The sequence below is a fragment of the Erpetoichthys calabaricus genome, chromosome 12, assembly GCF_900747795.2.
Source record: "Erpetoichthys calabaricus chromosome 12, fErpCal1.3, whole genome shotgun sequence".
NCBI lineage: Eukaryota > Metazoa > Chordata > Cladistia > Polypteriformes > Polypteridae > Erpetoichthys > Erpetoichthys calabaricus.
Genome location: NC_041405.2, coordinates 108,752,160 through 108,777,760, shown reverse-complemented (window position 1 = coordinate 108,777,760; position 25,601 = coordinate 108,752,160). Strand labels below are relative to the sequence as shown.

The 25,601-nt window shown below is 40.0% G+C and overlaps 2 protein-coding genes across 2 annotated transcripts in view; one reads left to right on the top strand and one right to left on the bottom strand.

Annotated features, from left to right (window-relative positions):
- The first annotated feature begins 186 nt into the window (after positions 1-186).
- Positions 187-23,962, top strand: LOC114662495 (transmembrane gamma-carboxyglutamic acid protein 3). The gene is given in 5 exon segments (XM_028815988.2): positions 187-751; positions 1,959-2,004; positions 15,492-15,658; positions 22,318-22,668; positions 22,670-23,962. Coding segments are annotated over 4 exon segments (699 nt in total). The 5' UTR covers positions 187-751; positions 1,959-1,994; the 3' UTR covers positions 22,841-23,962.
- The window catches only part of sybl1 (synaptobrevin-like 1), a 307,369-nt gene continuing 296,531 nt past the window's right edge, over positions 14,764-25,601 (bottom strand). The window contains exon 7 of the mRNA XM_051935202.1: positions 14,764-14,973. Coding sequence (XP_051791162.1) covers positions 14,803-14,973 — 171 coding nt within the window. The 3' untranslated portion in view covers positions 14,764-14,802. The remainder of the gene's footprint in view (positions 14,974-25,601) is intronic.

Genomic DNA, 25,601 nt, shown 5'->3' with positions numbered 1-25,601 from the left:
ATGGACCAGCCCATCCCTGCGTGGGCTTCTATAACTTTTTCTAGCTTTTTAATTTCGAGGTCACAGCAATCGTGACACGTTCTGGCAGACGGCTACTCGCAGAAAATATGAATAAATATCCACTTGTCACGCAGATTGACGTATGGTCACGATAGGGTTTATTTAGTAAATAATATTTACTTATTCAATGACGCTCGCGTAATAAACCTCCGTCAATGCACAGTCACCGCCTACCCAGAAACCAAACAAACTAAATCTCGGTTTTCCTTCTCTCATATTTTGTGCTGCTCGTATTTTTTTCCTGCCACATTACCAAAGGTTTGTGGAAAATGTAGTCTTTCGTGTAAAGGCGTGGCTGTTGTGTGTTTAGTTAGCATGAGGCATTCGCTTTAGGAAACAGTGAAAAAGAACTGGCATACCGGAGTACTGAATAGTGATCTTAAGCGTCTTCTGATACCGCCAAGACAATTTATTTGTCCTGAAGTTTGACACATCTGCCTGTTTACTTGGTTGCCAGCGCTAATACGCACAGTTGCAACACACTGCACTGCAACTTCCAGAATGCCTCACTTCCCGAAGGGCGCTGTCACTTGCAGGAGTTCCGCCCCAGTGGCACCGTGATTGGACAAGTCATAGCGCGCTCGTCTGTTGATTGGAGTAGACGAATCTCATTCGCATGCCGTCCACAATTTGCGATAAAACATTCTTATTACTGGCGTTTGGCGACAGAATGGTGTAAGCAATATTGCAGGTAAGAATTTATTATTTTTAATGACAATTTTGGTAATATAAAGATGCATGATGCTACAGCTATATGTTTAATACCCTAGCACTTTCTCTCGGCGGCGGTCATCTTTAGCTAACAGGTTTTCATTAAAGCATTCTTCCTGAAAACTCATATGCTAAATATTTATCGTTCCCAATTTAAACAGTTACGGATTTCTTTTAGGAGTTTTCTCAACGTATGACAGTTTATGAAAGTCTATTATATTAAATAATCATCCTATTTTTGTAATTGTGTGTTATGTATGCTGTAGTGGCCAGTGTACCCGAGTTCTTTGTATCTTGAAGATGGCATGACATTAAATACACGTTCGCTCAATAAATGTAAATATAGAATGTAGTTTTTAATAATCTGAAAGAGTCGCCGTAACACCCAATATCGAAACGGTTCAAAAAGATAGGTGACTTTGTGAGCTTGTCTTGCTCTACAACGCAAGAAAGCAAGGGAAGCTCTGTGAATCTGCATGCTCTGTGTTCGTGGCAGGTTGTTTATATTAGGCGTTTTATTTCTCTTGTCTCCTCAACCCCCTTGCTGTTGCTATGGAAACAACCAGGGGATGGTTATATTTATAGGTTTGAAAACACAGAAAGAATTTCTCCCGTGAGTGCAAACTCTGAACGAGTAATATGAGTAATGCAAGACGGAGACACAGCTAGCGGAGGGGAGGGGAGTTTCCGTGGTGATTCTGAGGGATCACGTCTGCCGCCCGCTTTCAAAGCAGTGAGCTGACTGACTTGCAGCGACGCCACTCAAGCGGAGTGTCACTGGCGGCGATTTAAAAGCGCCACAAGGTAGATCACGTCGCTGTGCCCTTACCATTCACTTATTGAAGTGTCATGTGAATGGTGGCTGTCTTTGTGCCATCAATGTCCATTGTCTTCAACTTTGGCACCCTAAGGGCAGTTTCTGACAGACGCGGACTAAGAGGAACTGGACGTTACAGCAGAGCGGGAATATTCCCCTGGGTCACCCTACCAGGAGAGCAAGGAAGAACCAGATGCAAAGGACTCATTGCACCCAGACCCACAGCTTGCTTGAAGGATGCACAAATACACCGAACTGTGCTTCCGAGATGCCAGAAGGAACTGAAAGTTTTATTACTTCCTGTAATTATAAATGGACAGCACCAAACTTTATGGGTCTGATCATTCATTGTTACTTTTTGTTTTTATAGGTCAATGTATTCCATCAGAAGAGGCGTTTTGCCAGTATGACTGAGAGTAAGTATTTAATTTTAGGATAAGTTTGCATCAGTGTTATCGATCCTTTAATGTAATAGTGGCAAAGAGTTTATTGAGATTGGAGAGACAATAATCCTGAAGAAAAATGCTGTTTCTTTCTTAGTCTGTCCGTGGGTCCATATTTAAAACTAGACAAAGAGCCCGTTTCAATAACGTAAGATGAAACAGGCACGAGTTTGTGTCAGCTGTGTATGAAAAACAAATGATAAGTAACGAAGAAGTTGTTTTATAATGATTGTAGTCCACTTTACTCATTACTGTACGGGCTTGTAATGTTAGTTGATGAATTTTCCAGGCCTATAGTATAATATTGAATGATGAATGTTCCAGTACAATATGGAATAGTAATGAGTATAAGCACCACAAACCTGATATAGGTGTATTTAATGAATGCGTAATTGAATCAGAATGTGTAATTAGGCCTCGAGCTGTAGTCGAAATCGCCTTTCAGGCCTCTAGAGCTTTAATCGAAGTCGGCTAGCTCTTTGAATTTTTGTGGCCGTAAATCCGCCGCCTGCCGCGATGTTGGAGTTGGATGTCGGTCTTGTAAGGTTTTTCGGGCAGCTGCGCGGAAGGCGACTGCGCATTCATGAGTGAGTGAGTGAGGAGGCAGGCGAATTATGTATTAAGATAAAGGTTATACATTAGAATAATGTAATTTTAAATTTATTTATTTATTAGTATCTATTCTGTAGTATTCAATGGTCATTGGCTTTTTTACCTCACTACTCGCTTGAATTTTATATGTTTTGTGAATTGTACAGTTTTTGACACGAAATCTTAACAAAGTAGGATTACAATATCAACAGCTAAAACAGGCATTGGTCTAACTAATTCTGTAGTGCAGGGATGTCAAACTCGGATCCTGGTGGTTTCCATTCCAGCCACTATTCTAATTAGTAAACAGTTACTGCTGCTAATAAAAATTACTTCTTTCAACTTAACTTTAACTGACTTGATTTTTAACATCCAGGACCCTTAACTGTTTCTTCACTCCTTAAACAAAAGGCAAGCATTAATGATATACAAAGCAAGGAAACCAGAAAACTGTGAGGTTTCAAACTCGGTTCCTCAAGGGCCACCATTTTTAGCCCAATTTCTTAAATAGAAGACAATTCTTGTTGTTCTGGACCAGAGCAGCTTGATATTTCTCAGATGTTCACTTTTTTCTTTTCAAATGGTCTGTTAAAACAGAAATTGTATGATTGATGCATACAGTCAGTGCAAATGTGTTTGAGCTGGTCATCTGTTGGCTTGCTTTGCATGTCTTTCTTTGGATGCTGGCTAAGGGAAAAAAAGAAACAATGGATAGAGAATTTTTTACAAAGCAAGTAAATTAAAATGAAGATAAAAGAAGACTGATATAGCAGCAGTAATTGGTTACTAAAAATGAAAGTGACTGGAATGAAAAATTAAAGCCACATTCTCTCCTGTCTGCTTGTTTTAGTCTATTTTTCTCTCATTTTTGGAAATATGCACATTAGGCTACTTGAATTCACCTGGTATGGCTATGGATACACAAATGTGTTTGCCCAGTGTTAGACATCTGCTGTATTCTGTCTTTGCTGCTTTTTTACCCAGTAGTGACAGGACAGACTCTTCCCCAAAGAAATGCAGTCAAAAAAATAGTTTAGAAAATGAATGGATAGGTGTAAGATTTATAGCAGAATAATTAAAGTCAGTATTAGCAATTTTCCTTTAACATGAAGTTTTGTCACACCCTTTTTATATGCATGTAAACATGTTTTATGCAGTAATGCAATACGTAGAGTAAGCTACTTTATGCAACTGAGTATTCAGCATAACTAAAAAAAACCTAATATATTTTTAAAATTATTTAGACTTTGAAAAAGTGACACATGCAATTGTAAATATGATTAATTACAAAAAGTAGTCTCTTGGTAGTTTTTTCCTCATACAATCCTCTGAAGGTATTTAATGGTGGCAAAAATCCAAAGAAGAGTGTAGGAAACTGATTTTTAAAGACATGTTGCACCCATGTACTAGGCAGGAAGAGAAATACTCCTCAGCTAGTTTCTTGTAGTTTTCTGGCTTTGTATTCTTAAGATGATCATAGCAAAACCATTTCAATAAAGGAAGGGTTTGTATTCTTTTACCGTTTGCTTACCTGTTATCTGGTCAAAACAATGGCTGGACCTTGCATATTTCTGTAAAAACATATAAACAACATCTCTCTTTCTTCTGGACAATAAAAGGGCATCTTTCTAAACTTCTAAATATACATTTCTGGCTATTTTGAAGAAAAGAGGAGAGAGAAAACATTCTGATTGAGATAAAAAAAAATATGTAGATAGTTTCCACCTCAGCAAATGTTAAAATTGAGGAAGACTGTCATATTTCAACTGAACATGTGCTTTTAAAATAATATTCTGTGCATAAAAAATATGTATCCAAAAAAATACTTAACTTATTAAAAAAATAATCAATCTTTTGGTAGAGAAATTCCAATTTCAGAAATGAATTTGGTGCACCTAAGTCTATAAAATACACCTTTTTATCCTTTTTTTTTATGCAGGAGGATTTTGGTGTAGACTAGTATAATCTATTAACATATTGCCTGGGCATGAACAAAATTTTCTGACTATGAACAATATATTATTGTCATCTACTCTATCACTTTCAATAGCTGAAAGACCTAGATGTTTTATAAGGCTAATAAGGTCACATATGGAACAGTCACTGTTATGGTGATAAGTCTGAAAAAAAAATCTTGCATCTCCCACTCTTGCCTAGCACATAGCATATTTAGTGTTACACTAAACACTAAACTGCTGTCACTGTCCTGCTCCACTGACAGACTGAGGAGATCGTTCCTCCCCCACACTATGCGACTCTTCAATTCCGCTTGGGGGGGGGGGGGGAGGGGGTAAATGTTAACATTATACAAAGTTATTGTCTGTTATACCTGCATTTTTATCACTCTTTAATATTGTTTTTTATTAATATGCTGTTGCTGGAGTATGTGAATTTCCCCTTGGGATTAATAAAGTATCTATCTATCTATCTATCTATCTATCTTAGCTCCACATTATGAAACAATTAGCAATATGAAGCCAAAGTCTTTCTATTTTGTCAAGAAACCCGTGTTTACTGCGTATGTAGGCCCATTTAAAATACTGCTGTCAATAGATTTTCCTTTGAGTATCATTTTTGTCTGATTTGCTTTAGACAGGTGCTTATAAAATGTGTCTTTTTATATACTGTTCATGAACCAACTGTTAAGTGTAGTTCAGCACAATGATATGTACTATTTCAAGTAGAAATGAAAATGGGAATGAATTTGATGTGTCTGTTTTGTGCATAATTATTCTAAATACCTCATTTTTAGCTAGATTCTGCAGTCTCATTGTTTGCTCCTGTTTTCTTTCCTGTTACTCAATGAGAACTTCTTGTTTACTTAAATCTATTCATTTTTATACTGTTCATTTTACAGAATACATAACAGTGAATGTATGTGTATATCTGTCATTTTTCTTTAAGATTACTTAAAGGTACAAAATGTTTTATAAACGCTACTGATCATGCTTTGCAGAACTTGTCAGTGACAATATTGCTCTGCTGTTTTCTTATATTTTAAAATCGATTTGTTAAAAATGGTAACACAGGGCATAGATTCAATTGACTTTAGTTTGGGATACATTATTTGTACCTTTGCCTGGATGCAGACAATCAACTCAAAATTGCATTTGTACAGATAAAACTTCATGACAGTTACTAAAATACCTGAAAATCTTATAGACAAGTGAAGTCATGATTTATATTTTAGAATCAGCAAATTAACGCTATAGTTGTTGTTTCAAAATTTTACAGTAGTTAGTGATGCTAACTCACGTCTCCAGTGTTTAGTTCCCAGTGCAGTGTATGTGAAATTTGCATGTTCTCCCATGTTTGTGTATATTTTCTCTGGGTAACTCTAAATTGGTCTGGTGTAAGTGAGTGTAGATAGTACATCGGTATGTAAGCTGTGTCCGGAAGGTTCTTATCTTAACGTTGCTGGCAAATTCCTTACGACTCCGTAACTTAATAATGGAAAAAGAAAATTCAGGAAATGGGTGGAACTGGTATCTGAAATTGTTTCCAAAGAAAGTTAATAGTCTCATTGTTCCCTGTACTGAAAACTCCGCTTTAGTAGTATAAATATTTTTTTAATGTGAACTGGGAAGCACAACTGCATTAAAAGATTTGTTGTTTGTCACAAAAACGAGACATACTCAGATAAAGGTTTGGGGCAGCCACCCATATAATCTGGTATCCTGGCTGCAAGGTCGTTTTTTATGAAATAAACAGCACTGATGTGCATACAATTGAGTCCAAAACAAGACTGAGGAATTAGGAAAAGGGGCAGGGTTTTAAAGGGGAAGACAGGAAGTGAGGTCATAAGGATCAGGCCCATGTTCTTTAGCCATTGGTTCAAGCCCGGACGTGACTTCAGAGGGGCCGGAGCCGGTAAGGTCTCCTTCCATTGGCTCGGTCCCGGAAGTGACGTCAAGAGAGCCAGATGGAATCTCCCGGGAATGGTCTACAGGAAAGAGAGAAAAAGAATTGGTGCACTCTGCCAGCTCCCGGCATGCCTCAGAACTGCAGTCACTCAAGCCCTTTAGCTGCCTCCCATGTGCACGTGTGTGACAAGGTCCCCCCCCCCGCCTTAGCCCAGACCCGTCAGGTCGGGCGACCCTAACCGAGAGGTCATGAACCCGAGAAAGAGCATCAGCGTTGGCATGGAGAGTGCCTCGGCAATGAACGAGCGAAAACCTATACGGCTGTAGGTCAAGAAACCACCGGGTGACCCGCGGATTCGACTCCTTGTGCAGGGCCATCCACTGTAGGGGTGCATGGTCCGTGACAAGGGTAAATTCCCGGCCCAACAGGTAGTACCTAAGCTGAGTAATCACCCATTTAATCGCCAAAGCCTCCCTTTCCACCGCTGCATACCTGGTCTCCCGGTCCAACAGTTTCCAGCTCAGGAACATGATGGGGTGCTCCACACCATCGATGCTTCGGCTCAGCACGGCCCCCAGGCCTGTGTCTGAAGCGTCCATCTGGAGGATGAAAGGCAAAGAAAAGTTAGGTGCCATCAAAAAAGGTGCGGACGTAAGGGCCTGCTTTAAGTCACCAAATGCAGCGCCTGTCTTCTCAGTCCATACCACAATGTTCGGGGCCCTCTTCTTTGTTAAATCAGTCAAGGGCGCCGCTCTCTCCGAGAACCGGGGTACAAACCGGCGGTAGTACCCTGCTAACCCGAGAAAGGCTTGGACCTGCCGCTTGGTTCGCGAACGGGGCCATTTCAAAATGGCATCTACTATGGAGCACTGTGGCCTTACGGTACCCCGACCCACCAGGTAGCCTAAATATTTGGCCTCGCTTAATCCAAAGAAGCATTTCTTGGGATTAATCTGGAGCCCGGCCTCACCAAGTGTCCGCAATACCGCTCGGACATGCTGTAGGTGTTCCCTCCATGTGCTGGAATAGATGACCACGTCATCCAGGCAGACAGCACTGTATGAGTTATGAGGCCGGAGCACTTTGTCCACCAGACGCTGGAAGGTTGCTGGAGCCCCGTGTAACCCAAATGGAAGGACACGATACTGCCAGTGTCCACTAGGGGTACTAAACGCGTTTTTTTCTTTTGCGGAATCCGTTAAAGGAACCTGCCAGTACCCTTTAGTCATGTCCAGTGTGGTCAAATATCGAGCCTGTCCAAGCCTCTCGAGGAGGTCGTCCACTCGTGGCATTGGATAGGCATCAAATTGGGAGACTTGATTAAGCCGACGGAAGTCATTGCAAAACCTCCAACTCCCGTCAGGCTTACCGACCAGCACAATGGGACTGGACCAGGGACTACAACTTTCCTCAATCACACCTAGTTCCAGCATGCGCTTGATCTCAAGCTCCATTTCAGCCCTTTTTGTCTCGGGAAGACGATATGGGCGTTCTCGGACAATAACCCCGGGCTCTGTCACAATGTTGTGCTCAACCAGAGAGGTCCTTCCTGGGTTCTCACTGACTACCTCCCGAACGGCCCAGATAACTGTTTCCAGCTCCTGCTGTTGTCTGGGACTTAAGTCCGCACCGAAGTTAAGGCTGTGGGTGTGAGCGAAGAGTGAGCGGGGCTGGCCGGAGGAGGGATCGGGATCCCTGTCCTTCCACGGTTTCAGCAGGTTCACATGATAAACCCGCTCCTTCGGCCGACGATTGGGTTGACTCACCAAATAGTCGACGAGTCCCTTGCTCTCCTTAACTTCGTAGGGGCCTTGCCAATGGGCAAGCTAAACTTAGAGTGGGAGGTAGGCACTAGGACCATGACCCTATCTCCCGGAGAGACGTGCCGCGGTTGTAGTAACGGACCTGTGCTGCTTGGGCCTCTTCCATGTGACTTTTAAGGAGGGGCCGAATCTTTCCAAATCTATCGCGTAATTGCGCGATATACTCTAATATGTTTGTAGAGGGAAGAGCCTCTTCTTCCCATCCTTCTTTTAAAATATCTAATATGCCCCGGGGTTGTCGCCCATACAGTAATTCAAAAGGGGAGAACCCTGTGGAGGCTTGTGGGACTTCCCAATAGGCAAAAAGAACGAGGGGGAGGAGCTGATCCCAGTTCCTTCCATCCTCGCTGACCACCTTACGCAGCATTTGTTTGAGAGTCTGATTGAACCTCTCCACTATGCCGTCGGTTTGAGGATGATACGCCGGGGTCTTTAAATGCTTTATTTTCAGTAATCTGGCAGTCTCCTTGAACGTCTCCAAGGTGAAAGGTGTCCCCTGGTCCGTCAAGACTTCCTTGGGGATACCCATGCGCGCAAAGACCCCTAGTAATTCCCGTGCGATGGCTTTAGAAGTGGCTGAGCGCAACAGAACAGCTTCGGGGTATTTTGTAGCATAATCCACAAGGACTAGGATGTACCTGTGTCCTCGGGCTGAGGCCTCTAGAGGTCCGACTATATCGACCCCAATTCGATGGAAGGGAATATCAATCGGGAATAGGAACGAGAGGAGCACAGTCCTTTCTTGGAATTTGTCACAGTTGACACTCCGGGCAGGAAGCGCAAAAGTGACGAACCTCCTCATTGATTCCTGGCCAGTAGAAACGGAGCTTGATCCTCTCCAGGGTTTTTTTTGGTGCCCAAGTGGCCACCTAGGAGGTGGGCGTGTGCTAACTCACAGACCTGCCGCCGGAAGGTCCGCGGGATTAGCAGCAGCCTTCTCTCCTGCCCATCATGCTACGCGATAGAGAAGGTCGTTGTCTAACACAAAGTGAGGACCCTGTGGCATTGACTGGTTTGTGCGCTGGCCGTTAACTAGGACCACTGCATTTTTTGCAAATTTCAGGGAATCGTCACTCCACTGCTCTCTTTTAAAGGAAGCCGGCGTCTCTAAACTGAAACCGTAAAAGGGAGAGGGGGTCTGGACCGACCTCAAGGGGCGTGGTTTCCTCCCGCTCCGCCGCGGCGCTGGTGGATGACGTGTCGGCACGCGGCGGTCCGGGAGTTGCCACGTCACTCAGAGCGGCTGCTTCGTCTCTCTCTGCCGGCTGATTACACAGCGTGGAGGCAGCTTGAGACGGCTCATCCCCTTCCATAACTAGGCCCAAGTTATCCCCAGGAGTGGTATGTGACTCACCGCTTTTTATATTAGACCAGTACCGCCCTAGTATCACCGGGTGTGGAGGATCAGGGAGGATCGCCATGGTTAATTTCTGAACTGATCCGCCGTAACTGATGACACAAACGGCGGTCCTGTACCAGCGGGTTTCTCCGTGGACACAGGTTATACCGGTCTTAAATTTCAACCACTGTTGTGGTAGCACAAATCGGCGGGCAACAATGGCAACAATGGAAATGTTGCTGCCGGTATCGAACAGAACAGACGTTTTATACCTGTTAACGATCACCATGCCTGTGTGTGGGACCGCCAACCGGTTTGTCAGACCACACCAACCCCTCTTCCCCCTCCACCTGCATTCCACCTCATTCCCAAGCGTTTTGCTCGCCCGCGGCCTCGGGGACGTCAGCACAAGCTCTGGGTTGTACTCGGGGGCTAGGTTTTGGGACGTACTCCGGTTGAGTTCGGCCAAGGGACGGTTCAGCTCCCCTAGATTGGGATGCCCTCCTTTGTTTTTCTACGAGCTCTGCCATGTTTTTGAATTGTCTACCCCAGACCGGCTGGGTGAAGCCCCGGGGTAGTGTGTCCAGAAGCAGATAGCAAGCCACCTGATCTAATACTTGAAAGGGCTTAAGTTTGTGTGGCCATAGCCACTGCCCTACCTTTGCCCATAGGGACCAGGCTTGTTGAGAGGTCGGCTGCTTTGGGTCAAACCTCCAGTTTTTCAGGTTACTCACCTGCCAGTCTGGGGCACCCCTAGGTGGGAATCGGGGCTCTGGCTTCACAGGGAGGCGGGCACTCTCCTCCGAGAGAGCATAAACAGCCCTCTTAGCCTCCCCTTTCTGAAGCAGCCCAATTCTGTGAGCCCCTCCCGAACACTCCCTGGCCTGTCTAGGTTGCCTAGTGGAGCATGCCGGGAGCAGAGCCTGTACTGGGCCACTCCGAAATACAGGACACCCTCCCCGCCTGGAAACTCGGCCTCGGTACGCTCCCACCTGGATGTGTTGCAGGTCCTGTCCCCTTCTCTTCCAGGACTTCTCGATCCTGCTGGCTATGCCAATGTCACAAAAACGAGACATACTCAGATAAAGGTGTGGGGCAGCCACCTGTATAATATGGTATCCTGGCTGCAAGGTCGTTTTTTATGAAATAAACAGCACTGATGTGCATACAACTGAGTCCAAAACAAGACTGAGGAATTAGGAAAAGGGGCAGGGTTTTAAAGGGGAAGACAGGAAGTGAGGTCAAGGATCAGGCCCATGTTCTTTAGCCATTGGTTCGAGCCCGGACATGACGTCAGTGGGGCCGGAGCCGGTAAGGTCTCCTTCCATTGGCTCGGTCCCGGAAGTGACGTCAAGAGAGCCAGATGGAATCTCCCGGGAATGGTCTACAGGAAAGAGAGAAAAAGAGTCAGTACACTCTGCCAGCTCCCGGCATGCCTCAGAACTGCCGTCACTCAAGCCCTTTAGCTGCCTCCCATGTGCACTTGTGTGACATGTTGTAGTAATCCAGGTGTCTGTGAAATTAACATTGCAGCATGGTGACTGGTGTTGCTGCCTCACACTGTGTGGAGTTTTCATAAACTCATTATGTACAGTCATATGAAAAAGTTTGGGAACCCCTCTCAGCCTGCATAATATTTGACTCTACTGTCAACAAAAAAGATAACAGTGGTATGTCTTTCATTTCCTAGGAACATCTGAGTACTGGGGTGTTATCCGAATAAAGATTTTTAGTGAAGCAGTATTTAGTTGTATGAAATTAAATCAAATGTGAAAAACTGGCTGTGCAAAAATTTGTGTCCCTTTGTAATTTTGCTGATTTAAATGCATGTAACTGCTCAATACTGATTACTTGCCACACCAAATTGGTTGGATTAGCTCATTAAGCCTTGAACTTCATTGACAATCATGAGAAAAGGTGTTTAAGGTGGTCAATTGCAAGTTGTGCTTCCCTTTGACTCTCCTCTGAAGAGTGACAGCATGGGATCCTCAAAGCAACTCTCAAAAGATCTGAAAACAAAGATTGTTCAGTATCATGGTTTAGGGGAAGGCTACAAAAAGCTATCTCAGAGTTTTAAACTGCCAGTTTCAACTGTAAGGAATGTAATCAGGAAATGGAAGGCCACAGGCACAGCTGCTGTTAAACCCAGGTCTGGCAGGCCAAGAAAAAATACAGGAGCGGCACATGCGCAGGATTGTGAGAATGGTTACAGGCAACCCACAGATCACCTCCAAAGACCTGCAAAAACATCTTGCTCCAGATGGTGTATCTGTACATTGTTCTACAATTCAGCACAATTTGCACAAAGAGCATCTGTATGGCAGGGTGATGAGAAAGAAGCCCTTTCTGCACTCATGCCACAAACAGAGTCGCTTGTTGTATGCAAATGCTCATTTAGACAAGCCAGATTCATTTTGGAACAAAGTGCTTTGGACTGATGAGACAAAAATTGAGTTATTTGGTCATAACAAAAAGCGCTTTGCATGGCGGAAGAAGAACACAGCATTCCAAGAAAAATACCAGCTACCTACTGTCAAATTTGGTGGAGGTTCCATCATGTTGTGGGGCTGTGTGGCTAGTTCAGGGACTGGGGCCCTTATTAAAGTCCAGGGTCGGATGAATTCAACCCAATATCAACAAATTCTTCAGGATAATGTTCAAGCATCAGTCACAAAGTTGAAGTTACACAGGGGTTGGATATTTCAACATGACAATGACCCAAAACACAGTTCGAAATCTACAAAGGCATTCATGCAGAGGGAGAGTACAATGTTCTGTAATGGCCGTCACAGTCCCCTGACATGAATATCGTCGAAAATTTATGGGATGATTTGAAGCAGGCTGTCCATGCTTGGCAGCCATCAAATTTAACTGAACTGGCGAGATTTTGTATGGAAGAATGGTCAAAAATACCTCCATCCAGAATCCAGACACTCATCAAAGGCTATAGGAGGCATCTAGAGGCTGTTATATTTGCAAAAGGAGGCTCAACTAAGTATTGATGTAATATCTCTGTTGGGGTGCCCAAATTTAGGCACCTGTCTAATTTTGTTATCATGCATTTTGCATATTTTCTGTTAATCCAATCAACTTAATGTCACTGCTGAAATGCTACTGTCATATATTAAAAGGAAGTTGCTACTTTGAAAGCTCAGCCAATGATAAACAAAAATCCAAAGAATTAAGAGGGGTTCCCAAACTTTTTCATATGACTGTATGTGAGGTTTTAAGTCGTTCCCCCCACACACACTCTAAAGTAACATTGTGCAGATGTGTGCATCAGTGTGGTTTATGGAGGCCTGATGCCTCGTCCTGCATTGGTTCTCGTCTTGCATCTGATACTGCTAGGATGGGCTCTGACCCTGAACATCCCTGAGAAGGCTGGATAATGGATCGATGGGTGTTTGTGAAATTAACACATCATTTATCTGCCAATACATGCTCTTAAAACCTTGACTTTGTAGTTGTCATTAATCCAATACTCCACTTAACATGTCCCCATGGTGACACAGTATAGTGGTTCACATATTTAATGGCTTTGTATCAGTTATTTCATACTTAATCTATTGTAGGCGGTAAACATTTTAGACAAAGCAAAAATCTTCACATTGGACACACCTTTAATTAATTGTAAATGGGGATCATTTCTTCATTCCAGTTTCTCCTAATTGTTTTAAACCTGGCCATTCATGCTGCCTTAACTGTTGTAAGGATCAAAGCACGTTGAAGAACTGACAGTTATATGAAAAGATTAGGAGAGGGAACAAAGTACAAGTGCTTAAAATATATTGTATTCTTTTAGCATTTTTAAGTAGCTCAGAAACTATTCACAGATGTTTGTTAAATACTTCATGATAGTATACATATCCATCAGCTTTAAAGTACATTCCAGTCCCTGAGTGAAATGCAAAATTCCACTTTGACTTTGTTAGCCACTCATTCCCTCTCATATTGTACAATGACAATATTAAGAAAAGAAAAAGAAACATTTTTGTGAATAGTCATTGGTATTGCAACAACTACATTTTTAGTAACCTTCTGCAAAGTAATTAATGCGTAAATCTTGAAAAAACTTTGATAGTCATGTTTATTGTTACTGTATTTTCCTACATACTAAAGATTCATATAATACAGTCACTAAACATGACAAAAATATTTTGTTTGCTCTGTGAAATGTACAGTGGTGTGAAAAACTATTTGCCCCCTTCCTGATTTCTTATTCTTTTGCATGTTTGTCACACAAAATGTTTCTGATCATCAAACACATTTAACCATTAGTCAAATATAACACAAGTAAACACAAAATGCAGTTTTTAAATGATGGTGTTTATTATTTAGGGAGAAAAAAAATCCAAACCTACATGGCCCTGTGTGAAAAAGTAATTGCCCCCTTGTTAAAAAATAACCTAACTGTGGTGTATCACACCTGAGTTCAATTTCCATAGCCACCCCCAGGCCTGATTACTGCCACACCTGTTTCAATCAAGAAATCACTTAAATAGGAGCTGCCTGACACAGAGAAGTAGACCAAAAGCACCTCAAAAGCTAGACATCATGCCAAGATCCAAAGAAATTCAGGAACAAATGAGAACAGAAGTAATTGAGATCTATCAGTCTGGTAAAGGTTATAAAGCCATTTCTAAAGCTTTGGGACTCCAGCGAACCACAGTGAGAGCCATTATCCACAAATGGCAAAAACATGGAACAGTGGTGAACCTTCCCAGGAGTGGCCGGCCGACCAAAATTACCCCAAGAGCGCAGAGACGACTCATCCGAGAGGTCACAAAAGACCCCAGGACAACGTCTAAAGAACTGCAGGCCTCACTTGCCTCAATTAAGGTCAGTGTTCACGACTCCACCATAAGAAAGAGACTGGGCAAAAACGGCCTGCATGGCAGATTTCCAAGACGCAAACCACTGTTAAGCAAAAAGAACATTAGGGCTCGTCTCAATTTTGCTAAGAAACATCTCAATGATTGCCAAGACTTTTGGGAAAATACCTTGTGGACTGATGAGTCAAAAGTTGAACTTTTTGAAAGGCAAATGTCCCGTTACATCTGGCGTAAAAGGAACACAGCATTTCAGAAAAAGAACATCATACCAACAGTAAAATATGGTGGTGGTAGTGTGATGGTCTGGGGTTGTTTTGCTGCTTCAGGACCTGGAAGGCTTGCTGTGATAGATGGAACCATGAATTCTACTGTCTACCAAAAAATCCTGAAGGAGAATGTCCGGCCATCTGTTCGTCAACTCAAGCTGAAGCGATCTTGGGTGCTGCAACAGGACAATGACCCAAAACACACCAGCAAATCCACCTCTGAATGGCTGAAGAAAAACAAAATGAAGACTTTGGAGTGGCCTAGTCAAAGTCCTGACCTGAATCCAATTGAGATGCTATGGCATGACCTTAAAAAGGCGGTTCATGCTAGAAAACCCTCAAATAAAGCTGAATTACAACAATTTTGCAAAGATGAGTGGGCCAAAATTCCTCCAGAGCGCTGTGAAAGACTCACTGCAAGTTATCGCAAACGATTGATTGCAGTTATTGCTGCTATGGGTGGCCCAACCAGTTATTAGGTTCAGGGGGCAATTACTTTTTCACACAGGGCCATGTAGGTTTGGATTTTTTTTTCTCCCTAAATAATAAAAACCACCATTTACAAACTGCATTTTGTGTTTACTTGTGTTATATTTGACTAATGATTAAATGTGTTTGATGATCAGAAACATTTTGTGTGACAAACATGCAAAAGAATAAGAAATCAGGAAGGGGGCAAATAGTTTTTCACACCACTGTATATCTGACATCAGAAGAGACCAAGTTTTTGGTTTCTGCCTTCCAGACCCAGCTTTCTTAAAAGAAAAAGATGCTCACTCTCTTCTTAAACGGCTGCCTAGAGCCAACGGTTTCCTGGAAGAATTCAGACAAGGAAACATTGAGCGTGAGTGCATGGAAGAGATTTGTAGCTACGAAGAGGCTAAGGAAGTCTTTGAAAACAAAGAAAAGACGGTAAGTGCTCTCATTCTTTGATTTTGTTTTTAGAATATTGTTTGTTTTATACCTGATAATACTGAATAGCTTTTTTTTTTGGTTAAAAAAACATGAATGCTGCTCTTTTTAGAAACATGAATTCATTCAGTAGTCTAGCAGTAACTACAGATTCAGTATTCCTATTTTTCAGTATTCCAAACTATTTTTTAAAACATCTTTAAGCTTATTAAACTGCAAACACCAGTCCTCATAATATCTTCATCCATCATCGAGCTTCAGATGGGCTAATGATCCAGCACAGAAGAAATTTCTGTATGCACTCGGAATCACATTAAAATGTACAAGGTCATTTCAGAAATGTCATTCAGTCTAAGGTGCATGTGCTTAAGATGTGGGAGGAAATGAGTGTAAGAAGAGGAGACCTGCAAATTCTACACAGACCTTGACTGGGCTATATTTGAAGCCAAAAGTAGCAAAACCAGTCATAACGAATACAGTTTCATGGCCTCTCTTCGCAAGATAGTCCATGCAAAATTACTATTATAAATAAACTTTTAGAAAGTATAGTAAAGGAATATTATAAGGTATACTTTCCACCAAATGTGTTTTGATTCATAGAACACATGTGTAGTCTTTCTGTGTCTTGCTTACTGAAAATGTGCAGCTGTGCTTCTGTGTACTCACCCAGTCCACTGTGTCAGAATAATCCCAATCACCCAATGGTTCTGTTTCCTATTTAAATGGAAACTTATTTGTATTTCATCTGAAAAATTTTATTCAGAATAAAACATGTTGATCATGTAATAAATTACAGGAAATCAAATAACTGATTGGAGTAGTGTTAAACTTCACATATTATGAAAACGTTTAATTACATAAGGCCTGCAGATTTTATCTTCTTATATAATACGCTACCGTGGCTGTTCGTTTGTCTGTCCAGGATTTTAAATCACCTGTGGCTCGCAAACCGTTTCACCTATTGACCTAAAATTTGGTACACATATACTACGTGACGTCTACTATCTGCTTTCGGGGTGATGATTTTTATTACACTTTTTATTTAATTTTATTGTAGAATCAACTCTTAGCAGCAACCAGCAGAGCGGAGGTGCAGCGCATGTGTACGGGTGTCATCTCATTCCCTACCACCTTCACGGTCACTTCCTGTACCTCTTCTTATCTTAAATCATTCGTGAGGCAGATTGAAATCTTAAGTGCCAGCTTAAGTGAATCAGTTTTAATGCGAAAAGATGCTGACGGAAGAAGAGAAGAAGCAGGCCACTGGGGTGGAGAAAAGCAGAGCTGCTCACGAAGCAGCAAGCGTATCAACTTCTGAGCAAACGAATGCTAAATGTACAGAGAAAGAGTATGAAAAACTATAAGTCAAGTGTATTCACTGCACGTTATCGTGCAGTACGCCGTTACTGGTTATAACATATTCTGTGTCATTGTGGCTCAGAGAATTAAATTGTCCATTCATAGAGCATTGACTAGAGCTTACTACCTGGCTATGATGCCTTTTCTGCATCATTTGCTAGCAGTTCACGTATTCCCTTGTATAAGAAAGTTTAATGAGGTCACACCCTCGACCGGAAGTGGTTGCCTGTCCACGACAGACTTTTCTTTCCGCCATATTAGTTTATCTACAGCATGTTTGTTTGCTTATTGTTTGTTTTTTTTATGTTAAATAAATATAAAATACTGGAATTCAACGGTCTAATATCGACAGTCATCTGACTGTGACTCCTGCACTCGGCTTTCTGTTAGCTAAACCCTGCGAATTAGCGCATTTCCAGAGGTCCCTGACACCCCTCTTTTACACCTTGGGATTGTCTGAAAATTTCCACTGACAACTAAAAGAAACAACTAAATTAACAGCTCTGTTAGAACTGCTCTTGACCACAATCATGACTGTGTTTGAGTTTACACTGCAGCAGTCTAGTGAACTATCTGTTGATGTTTCCTAGGTCATGAAGCTCTGAATTGGATAAAAGGATAAAGAAATGTATTGTCACAATAAAAAAGTCACTCCACTTTAAACTGTTTCGTTTTCACTAAGAAGACCAAGGCAGAGACATCTTTATACACAAAGATATAAAGTAAAAACTTGATTTGGAAGATTACCTGAGTCATCCCAATATTTCTAGGTTTTTGTTACCAGAACACTGATATCTTGTATAGCATTTATATAACATAGATATGGCATGCAGGATAAAATTGGATGTAAAGAGAAGTTCATAAATTAAATGTGTGAAACAACCTAAAAAAAATACTCAACCACCCAGGTATATAAATGAGGAATGGGAATGAACCTATAACAAAAAAATTCACATTATGTTAAAACTGAAACCCATGAGTGACTTCAACTAATACACTGCATAGTAACTGCCTTCACAGTTACAAGATGGTATTGTTTACATTTAGTGGGCCACTTATTTCTAAAAAATATGCTGCTATAAAAAGAACTCTCTTTCTGATCATTATCTGTCCCAAACCATTTTGATTCTCATCTGTTCAGTGTACTTGTCTTCTGAATTGCTTGACTGATTGCCGAGTTAAGCTAAAAAGTACCATCTTAAAAGTCTCTTTATGATCTCTTCTTCTGTGACTCTCTTCCTGACCTTGATCTAGTTGATCTGTCTCTTGTTCACCAGTGCACAAGTTCAACTGAATTCAGGACACAAATTCTAATGAACTGGTGAATTATGGCATCAGTACTATGATTTGGGTGTAGTATCCCAGGATGATTAATTTGCAAAAGATTAATAAAAGTGAATTGATATCCACCTATCTACTGTATCTATTCATCCATTTACTAATCCTGCTGAACCCATTTCAAGTTATTAGGGAGGTGGACACTACCTCAGCCAGAATGAAAGAACACAGGGCAGAGGCTAACCATGGATGGCTCAACAGCCTGTCGTGGGACCCACTCACATGCACCTGTTTGGAGTCTCTAGTTAAGCTAAAATGCCTATCTATGTACAGTATACTGTAACTGATGTACTGTGTTTTTTTTTTAAACCTGAAGGACAGCACAATGATTATCACTACTACCTTGCAGTTCAGGGTTTGTCTCCTGGTCTGGTTACAGTCTTTGTGGAATTGTTTGTGTGTTCCTGCTGTACTGTATCTGTGAGGTTTTTCCACAAGTAATCTGTTTTACTCTCGCCACCCAAAGAATGGATGGACTAGTGACTCTTAATTGGCATCTTGGTGTGTACATTATGTGAGTGTGCCCTTTGATGGGTTGGCATCCTGTGTGGAGTTAGCTCCTGCCTTTTGTACAGTGATGCTGATATAGGCTTCAGCTCCCTGTGTCTGTGATGCTTAATTAAATATTATTATAATGTCTGTTATTTTTCTCAGCTTATCTGGTCATGTGTAAACTTGGTCCTCCCTTGGCTGGGGTTCAAATTCATGTTTTGTGTCTCGTTTGTTCATTTTTTTGATTCTTTTGTTTGTGATGATTATGTACATCGTGCTTTATTTTTGGTTTTGCCTTTGCTGTGTTCTGTGTGTTTTGTGAGGCAGGGCCACTTGCCAAGGTACCACCAGGTACTGCACTCTGCCCTATAAATCTGGAGGGCCTTCCACATTCCTGGCAGCTCTTTTCGAACGTGCCTGGGAGTGGTGAGTTTAATTGTGTTTTGTGCTATGCTTGTGCCATTGGAATATTCACCGTCATGCTTTATGTTTGACTGTGTTTCTGGATTACTGTTTTGGAATTTGATTGCATTTGATTGTCTTAGTTTTTCTGGGCAATTCCTTTGCTCTGTGGATCTTCGTTGTTATTGGAGAATGTTTTGTAAAAATAAACTTTTTATTTTGTTTTCAGTGCTTGACATTATTGCTAGCCGTAGTTTGACAGTGATATTCCCCCTGTAGTAGACATTTTAGAAAGGGCTTCTGGAATTTGTTGGAATTACTAGTTTACTACACATTTAGGGTGTACTCACACTAGGCATGCTTGTTTGGTACCGTGCCTAAGTGCGATTGTCCACCCTTCCTAGTCCCTGCTGGCCTGCACTCACACTTGACTTAATGTTCTGTGTCCTAGAATGCTTTTGTCATGACCATGTGACTTTGTGTAAAGCCAAAACAAGATCAGAACATGGAGTGGCAGCATGAATGTCAAATGATTTTACTTATATTGTGGTTGTTTTGGAGTCTTGTAGGGCAGGATAACTCTCTACCCTCTTACAGATTTATTGAGTGTGCAATGCAATGTTTTGCTGTTAATTGTGCTGCATGTACAAGAAGATTTTTACAGTGAATTACAGTGATTTTACAGGCATTTGCAGCTTTTCTTGGCAACTACAATTCACGTTCAAGGGTAAGGTGAGAATAAAAACCTGTGTTTAACTCAAAAGATATTGAATTAAATGAGAATTGCACTATCTGACTTGTTGCATCATTGATGTTGTGTGTTTTCCATGCTTGGGCACATTTAGTGATCACACTGTTCCAGAATGCTACTGAACTGTATGCTGCCCCACCTCTTCCAAAAGGGGAAGGGGACGGTAAAGTTGGCCTGGCATGGAGCGATCACAATAGTCAAATAAACTAGACTTTGCAGGGTTACATGCGGACAAACGTGCTCAGGCACGGAACAAATTGCCAGTGTGAGTACACCCTTAATCTTAAATAGAGTTATGTATTGTAATACTTTCTTGTTTATCATGGCATGGGAGAGTGGTGATGTTGGATGGACATGGAAGTAAGAATTTCAGTATGCTCTGTACACTTGGCAATACTACTTGTACATTTTAGCAACATTCTAGCTGTTTTTACTTAGTAACATTTATACCTGACTACTTACATTAAATTTACACTCATGGGTCTGCACAAGTACATTCTATTTCTACAATTTTCTTACATGGGCTGTCTTATTTATCTCAAAAGTAGTGGCCATTTGACTCGTTATCGTTGTCTACATCTAACACATTGTTATGTGAATATATATATCAGTAGGTTATACCACTGTTTTTCTTGGTCAAAAAATGTGTAAAACTTTTATTGAAGACCAAAGCTTTCAGTTTGTAAAGTCTTTGAGATCTTTAGCCAAAATGAAAGTGAGCAAAGTCTCTCAGACAATGATGAAAGGTACTGCTTGAGATGGGGGAAAAAAAAACCTTATGGCTTAAGTTATATCAGCTATGACATACAGTATTTTACCCTGACTGCTGACATATTCACATTGTGTTTTATTAAACAATATTTTTGCCATTAAGCATCACAATAATCACTATAATTTTAAAGCAAGAATGAAATTCTACAGATAAAATTAAATTATAAATAATAATATCTGTATCACTATTTACCCTTCTTGAGTCATTATTTCATAGACACGTTCTTTTTTTAAATGTTCCTCAAGCTCCCTCAAGTGTGACATAAACAAGTTTAATTTGTCACTTACTCTTGAATGGATGGAGATCTAAGCTTTGATGAGATGATTTTTCTAAGATAGTACAGTGTGACTTTGGCAAAATGTTTTATATTATTAAATACTACATACATTTCAATTGTATTAGACTATTGTCCCCCAACATCAAGTTAGGGATGGTAATGCCTTTGTTCCACACAGATTGTGTAGTGTTAAGGCCCAAAAAGGTAAAATCGACATCTCATTGTACCTTAGAACCAAATACTTTGGCTACCACATGCTTTCTGCAGTGAAGATGTGATGCGAGTTTATTTAAGAATTGCTTTGTTTTGTGGTTTCCCATTAAGCACAAGTTTATGACACATCTGGGCTTTGCAAAGTCTTAATTATGGCAAAATATTCCTGTAAATTTGACATAGACCGTGACTAATGCCCTTTTTGTCTGCATATGTTGTTCTCAATGACATATTGTCATGTTATGTCTATATTAATCATATTTTATAATGTGCTTAAGAATGTTTAGGAGCATTTTCAGTGATCTGAATTTTTTTTAAACATTCCCTATATGTGTACATTTTAATGACCTTAAATCATGGATATGCTTTCAATTTTTAGTTTTTGTCATGACCTGTATTCATCAATTGTGGGATATCCCATGGCTAGCAGTATCTAGACTGAATTCAAGTGGTTTCATAAAAGCTTTACTAACTGTTGCATAAATACTAAGAAATCCATTCATTTAGAGTGATTTATAGAAGCTGTATTTTGTACTTTAATAAAATAGACTTCAAGTTCAACTGTGAGAAAAATCCAAACCGAGAACATTAAGCATTCCATATGACACCACAATGAAAATAAGAAAACATGCAAGGGGAACTAATGTTTTTAATAGGAACCATAATTGGGTTTGTCTGAATTTTGTAATCTTTTGGATAAAAAAAAAAAAAAAAAAAAAAAAAACAGGAATGGGAGTAAGTTGTTAATGACTAGTCTTTTGTCTTTATTTCTTTTAGCGTCTGTCCAAAGTAAAGTGGATTTCTCTATTCTCCTGAAGGTATTATAATGCATTAACTGCAAAATTATTATAACTATATACACAAATATAAACCTATAAGGCAGTCAGTATATTTTTCGTTTTTCCAGTTTTCATTCTTCCATATTGGTGTATGGATTTTTTTTTGTATCCATTTACTTTTTAGCAGCTTTATTTAATATCAAATGCCACTAATGTATTTTTAGATCAGTATTTTAGGAGATTCACTACATAAATGCAAATTTTCATTTTTTACAGATGGAATTTTGGAAGAACTATATCTACACTGTAAGCAGCAACTCTGGGTCAAGGACTGAGCGCACTGAAGCTATGTATATGGTGGTGCCACTTCTGGGTGTAGCATTACTCATCATTATTGCACTTTTTATTATATGGAGATGCCAACTACAGAAAGCCACAAGGCGTAGGCCTGCATACTCACAGAACCGCTATCTTTCAAACCGGACATCTCGTAGTTTGCCTCGTATTATGGTGCATAGAGAGGCATCTCATACGGTGCCTGAGCAGCCACATCATGAAATGAATTCCAGAGCGGGTGCTATAGAGCGCACTGTAACAGGAAACAGACAATGGTGCACACTCAAGCAGAACTCTCTATGTCCAGGATTCTTCAGTCTCCATTGCTTCACGGCTTTCAAGTGCCACTCCTCCTCCATCATATGAAGAAGTAACGGGACATATGGAAAGCAGCAGTGATGAAAACACTACACCTTACAGTGAACCTCCACCAAAATATGAGGAGATTGTTAGACAAAAGTGAACTGTTTTACTTGTGACAGGTTATAAGGACAAAGAGCTGCTAGTGGAAGGAGAAGGAAGATGGCTTCATCTTTTTTCTCTGGTAATGCTGCAGTGACTGTGTCTATCCAGGCATCCTAAGGTAACCAAACAGAATTTGGTATTGTATAGTAGTCCTGACTGAAATGGGGATAAAAACTGTCACTGATTATCTTGTGACAGAAATGGTTTGTAAGCACACTGCAAATATCTACTCTTTGAATTTATAAAATTTAATGGAAAGGACAAGTGAAAGAGGCCAGTCTTTACCCATTCCAAACACTGAAATGAGAGCAAAGTTTAAAAAAGCAGGCTATTTTGAAAATATTTTTAAAATATAAAGTCATCTAATAGGCAGTATTAGAAACAAAGAATAAAAAGCAATATGCATCTTTAGGAACACCATCATTTAAAAATGAATAAACAGAGTGTGAAAACACATCTCTTCATAGCTAGTCTGCTCCTTAATTGCACATTTCATGCAGTTACTAAAAGTGTAGCCATATCTTTTACCTTCCTGTTTAATGACTGCAACACTCTATAGAGATTTTTTAGAAGTGACTTACTTTTCAATAACAGTTGAATAAGTCAAAACCTGGTTACAAATGGAATAAGGAGAATTCCTGCAGCAGCAGAGATATATAGCTTTTTATATACATGCATACTTTTATAGCAAAAGAGGTTATGCTTTGGTGTTTTAGTTTGAAGGAGTTTGAATTAAGTATACGAAAAAACTGCTTTGTTAGGATGTTCTCATTCACTTCTAAATGAAGTATGGAAAGCTGTGCTCTCTGCTGAGAACTGAATTGGTGGCAGCTTGCAGGAAAGCTTTAGTGATACTTTTTGAAAACTCTAGGAAAGGCCATTTGAAGATACAAAGCTCTCTGAAAGTATTCATTAGAATGGGAAAGAACCCTATTATGTCAAATGAGAATATTAATGGGGTGTACTGATGGAAAACTTACTAAGATGCCAAGCCTTTAATTGACCAAAGCTCTTTAGATAGTCGCTTCTCTAATGGGATGGACCAATACAATTTCCTAAACACCTGATGCCTTTCTCTGACTCCTTGATCATTTGTAAAAAATAAACAAGACAAACAATAGTGTGAATTTATTCCTTCTATAACAGTGGTAAGCTTATAAGAGGGGGAAAAAACTTTTATATTACTTTTTGGAAGTCTTAAAATGTTTTTCATGATGTTAGAACACAGCTGCACTGCCATTGTTCACTGTATTAATTCAGGGTTTGAGTTTAATGGCTTGATTAGTGTCTTGATTTTCTTAAAAATATACATCTTCAGGCTAATTAGCAAGTGTTTTCTGTAAAATTGGGGCTGCAAGAAACTGCTCAAATTGAATCCTGAAACATAACCCTGAAAGTCCAATTGCCTTAAGATCTGTTCTTACATTTTTTTTATAGCCAGCAATGAGAATTTGTCTGTGAAAAAACTCACTGTTAGGCACCATTTCTTTACTAGGCTTAGACAATACTTGATGATCAGTGTATTCTTCAAATTTGATGAATTATTAACAACAGCAGATGTCACTGTTTAAAGGATAACGGTACAAATGCCACACTGTTCTCAAACCCACTTGATCATAGTCGAGTAGGTGGACTCCATTGTTTGTCCCTTCAGCACTGGGTATAAGGCAAGAAACAGCCCTGTACAGGACAAATAGTCACAGAACTTGATACAATAAATTCTTCACAGGATTAGTTTTTTTTTTTTTTTTTTTTTAGTAAAATTTATGATACAAATTTGCTATATTCAGACTTTTAAAAGAATGGTGTTTTCTTTTAGACTGCTAAAAAGACAAATTTATTTATTTATTTACATTTTTATTTAAAAAAAAAGGAGTTCAAAGTAATCCCGCTTCTCTTTCATGTACAGCTATGTTATAAAGTTTATTAGTAATTATCTGGCCCTGAGTGTGCTCATTAGAGATAAATTTGTCAGACTGTGTTTTCGCTTGACAAGAGAGGATATAGTTTTGGACATGTACGTTTCATCCAACAACACTAGATTATTGTGCATAATTAGAGCACATATGCATGAGACGAAGTCACTTTACATTAAACAAAATGAACCAGCTTCCATTTACTCTGTTATTGTATGTATCGTGCACTGACTTCTATATTTTTATTGCTTCCATAATGCATTTCAGCAAATACACTTAAGTGAAAATGTAAATTATCAGGCACTATATAATATTAATGCAATCTTGTGTTATTAATATATGATCCTAAATCGGTATTTTTATTTTGTACAGTGGGCATGTCATCTTCAGTGAAGCAATAGACAAAAATATTCAAATTGATTTTGAAGGTTTCTAAACTGAAGGAACAAAAAAATGAAAAATTCTATGGGTACTGATATATTAAGTAAAGAATGTACATTGTTCAAAAATGAAAATGCATTTTTCCAGTACTATATTGCAATAGTGGTGGATGCTAACAATGAGTCAAAATATATGTATTTTCTACAGTGAAATGTTTACTATGAGTAGCAAAGTGTTTTTAACTCAAAAGTATAGTCATGGGTAAAGCTGTAGCTGTGTATACAGTGTGTTTAAATTGCTATAATGAGGCCATGATTTCTGCATAGCAAGCACTTAATTTCTTCTTTTAACAGTCAAGAACCAAACTTGACAGCAAGTAAATTAACCTACTAATATGACAGCAATGCAAAGCATACTGAGGTTTTCCTGTTTGTATTAGCATGTAATGAGAACCTTTACCTT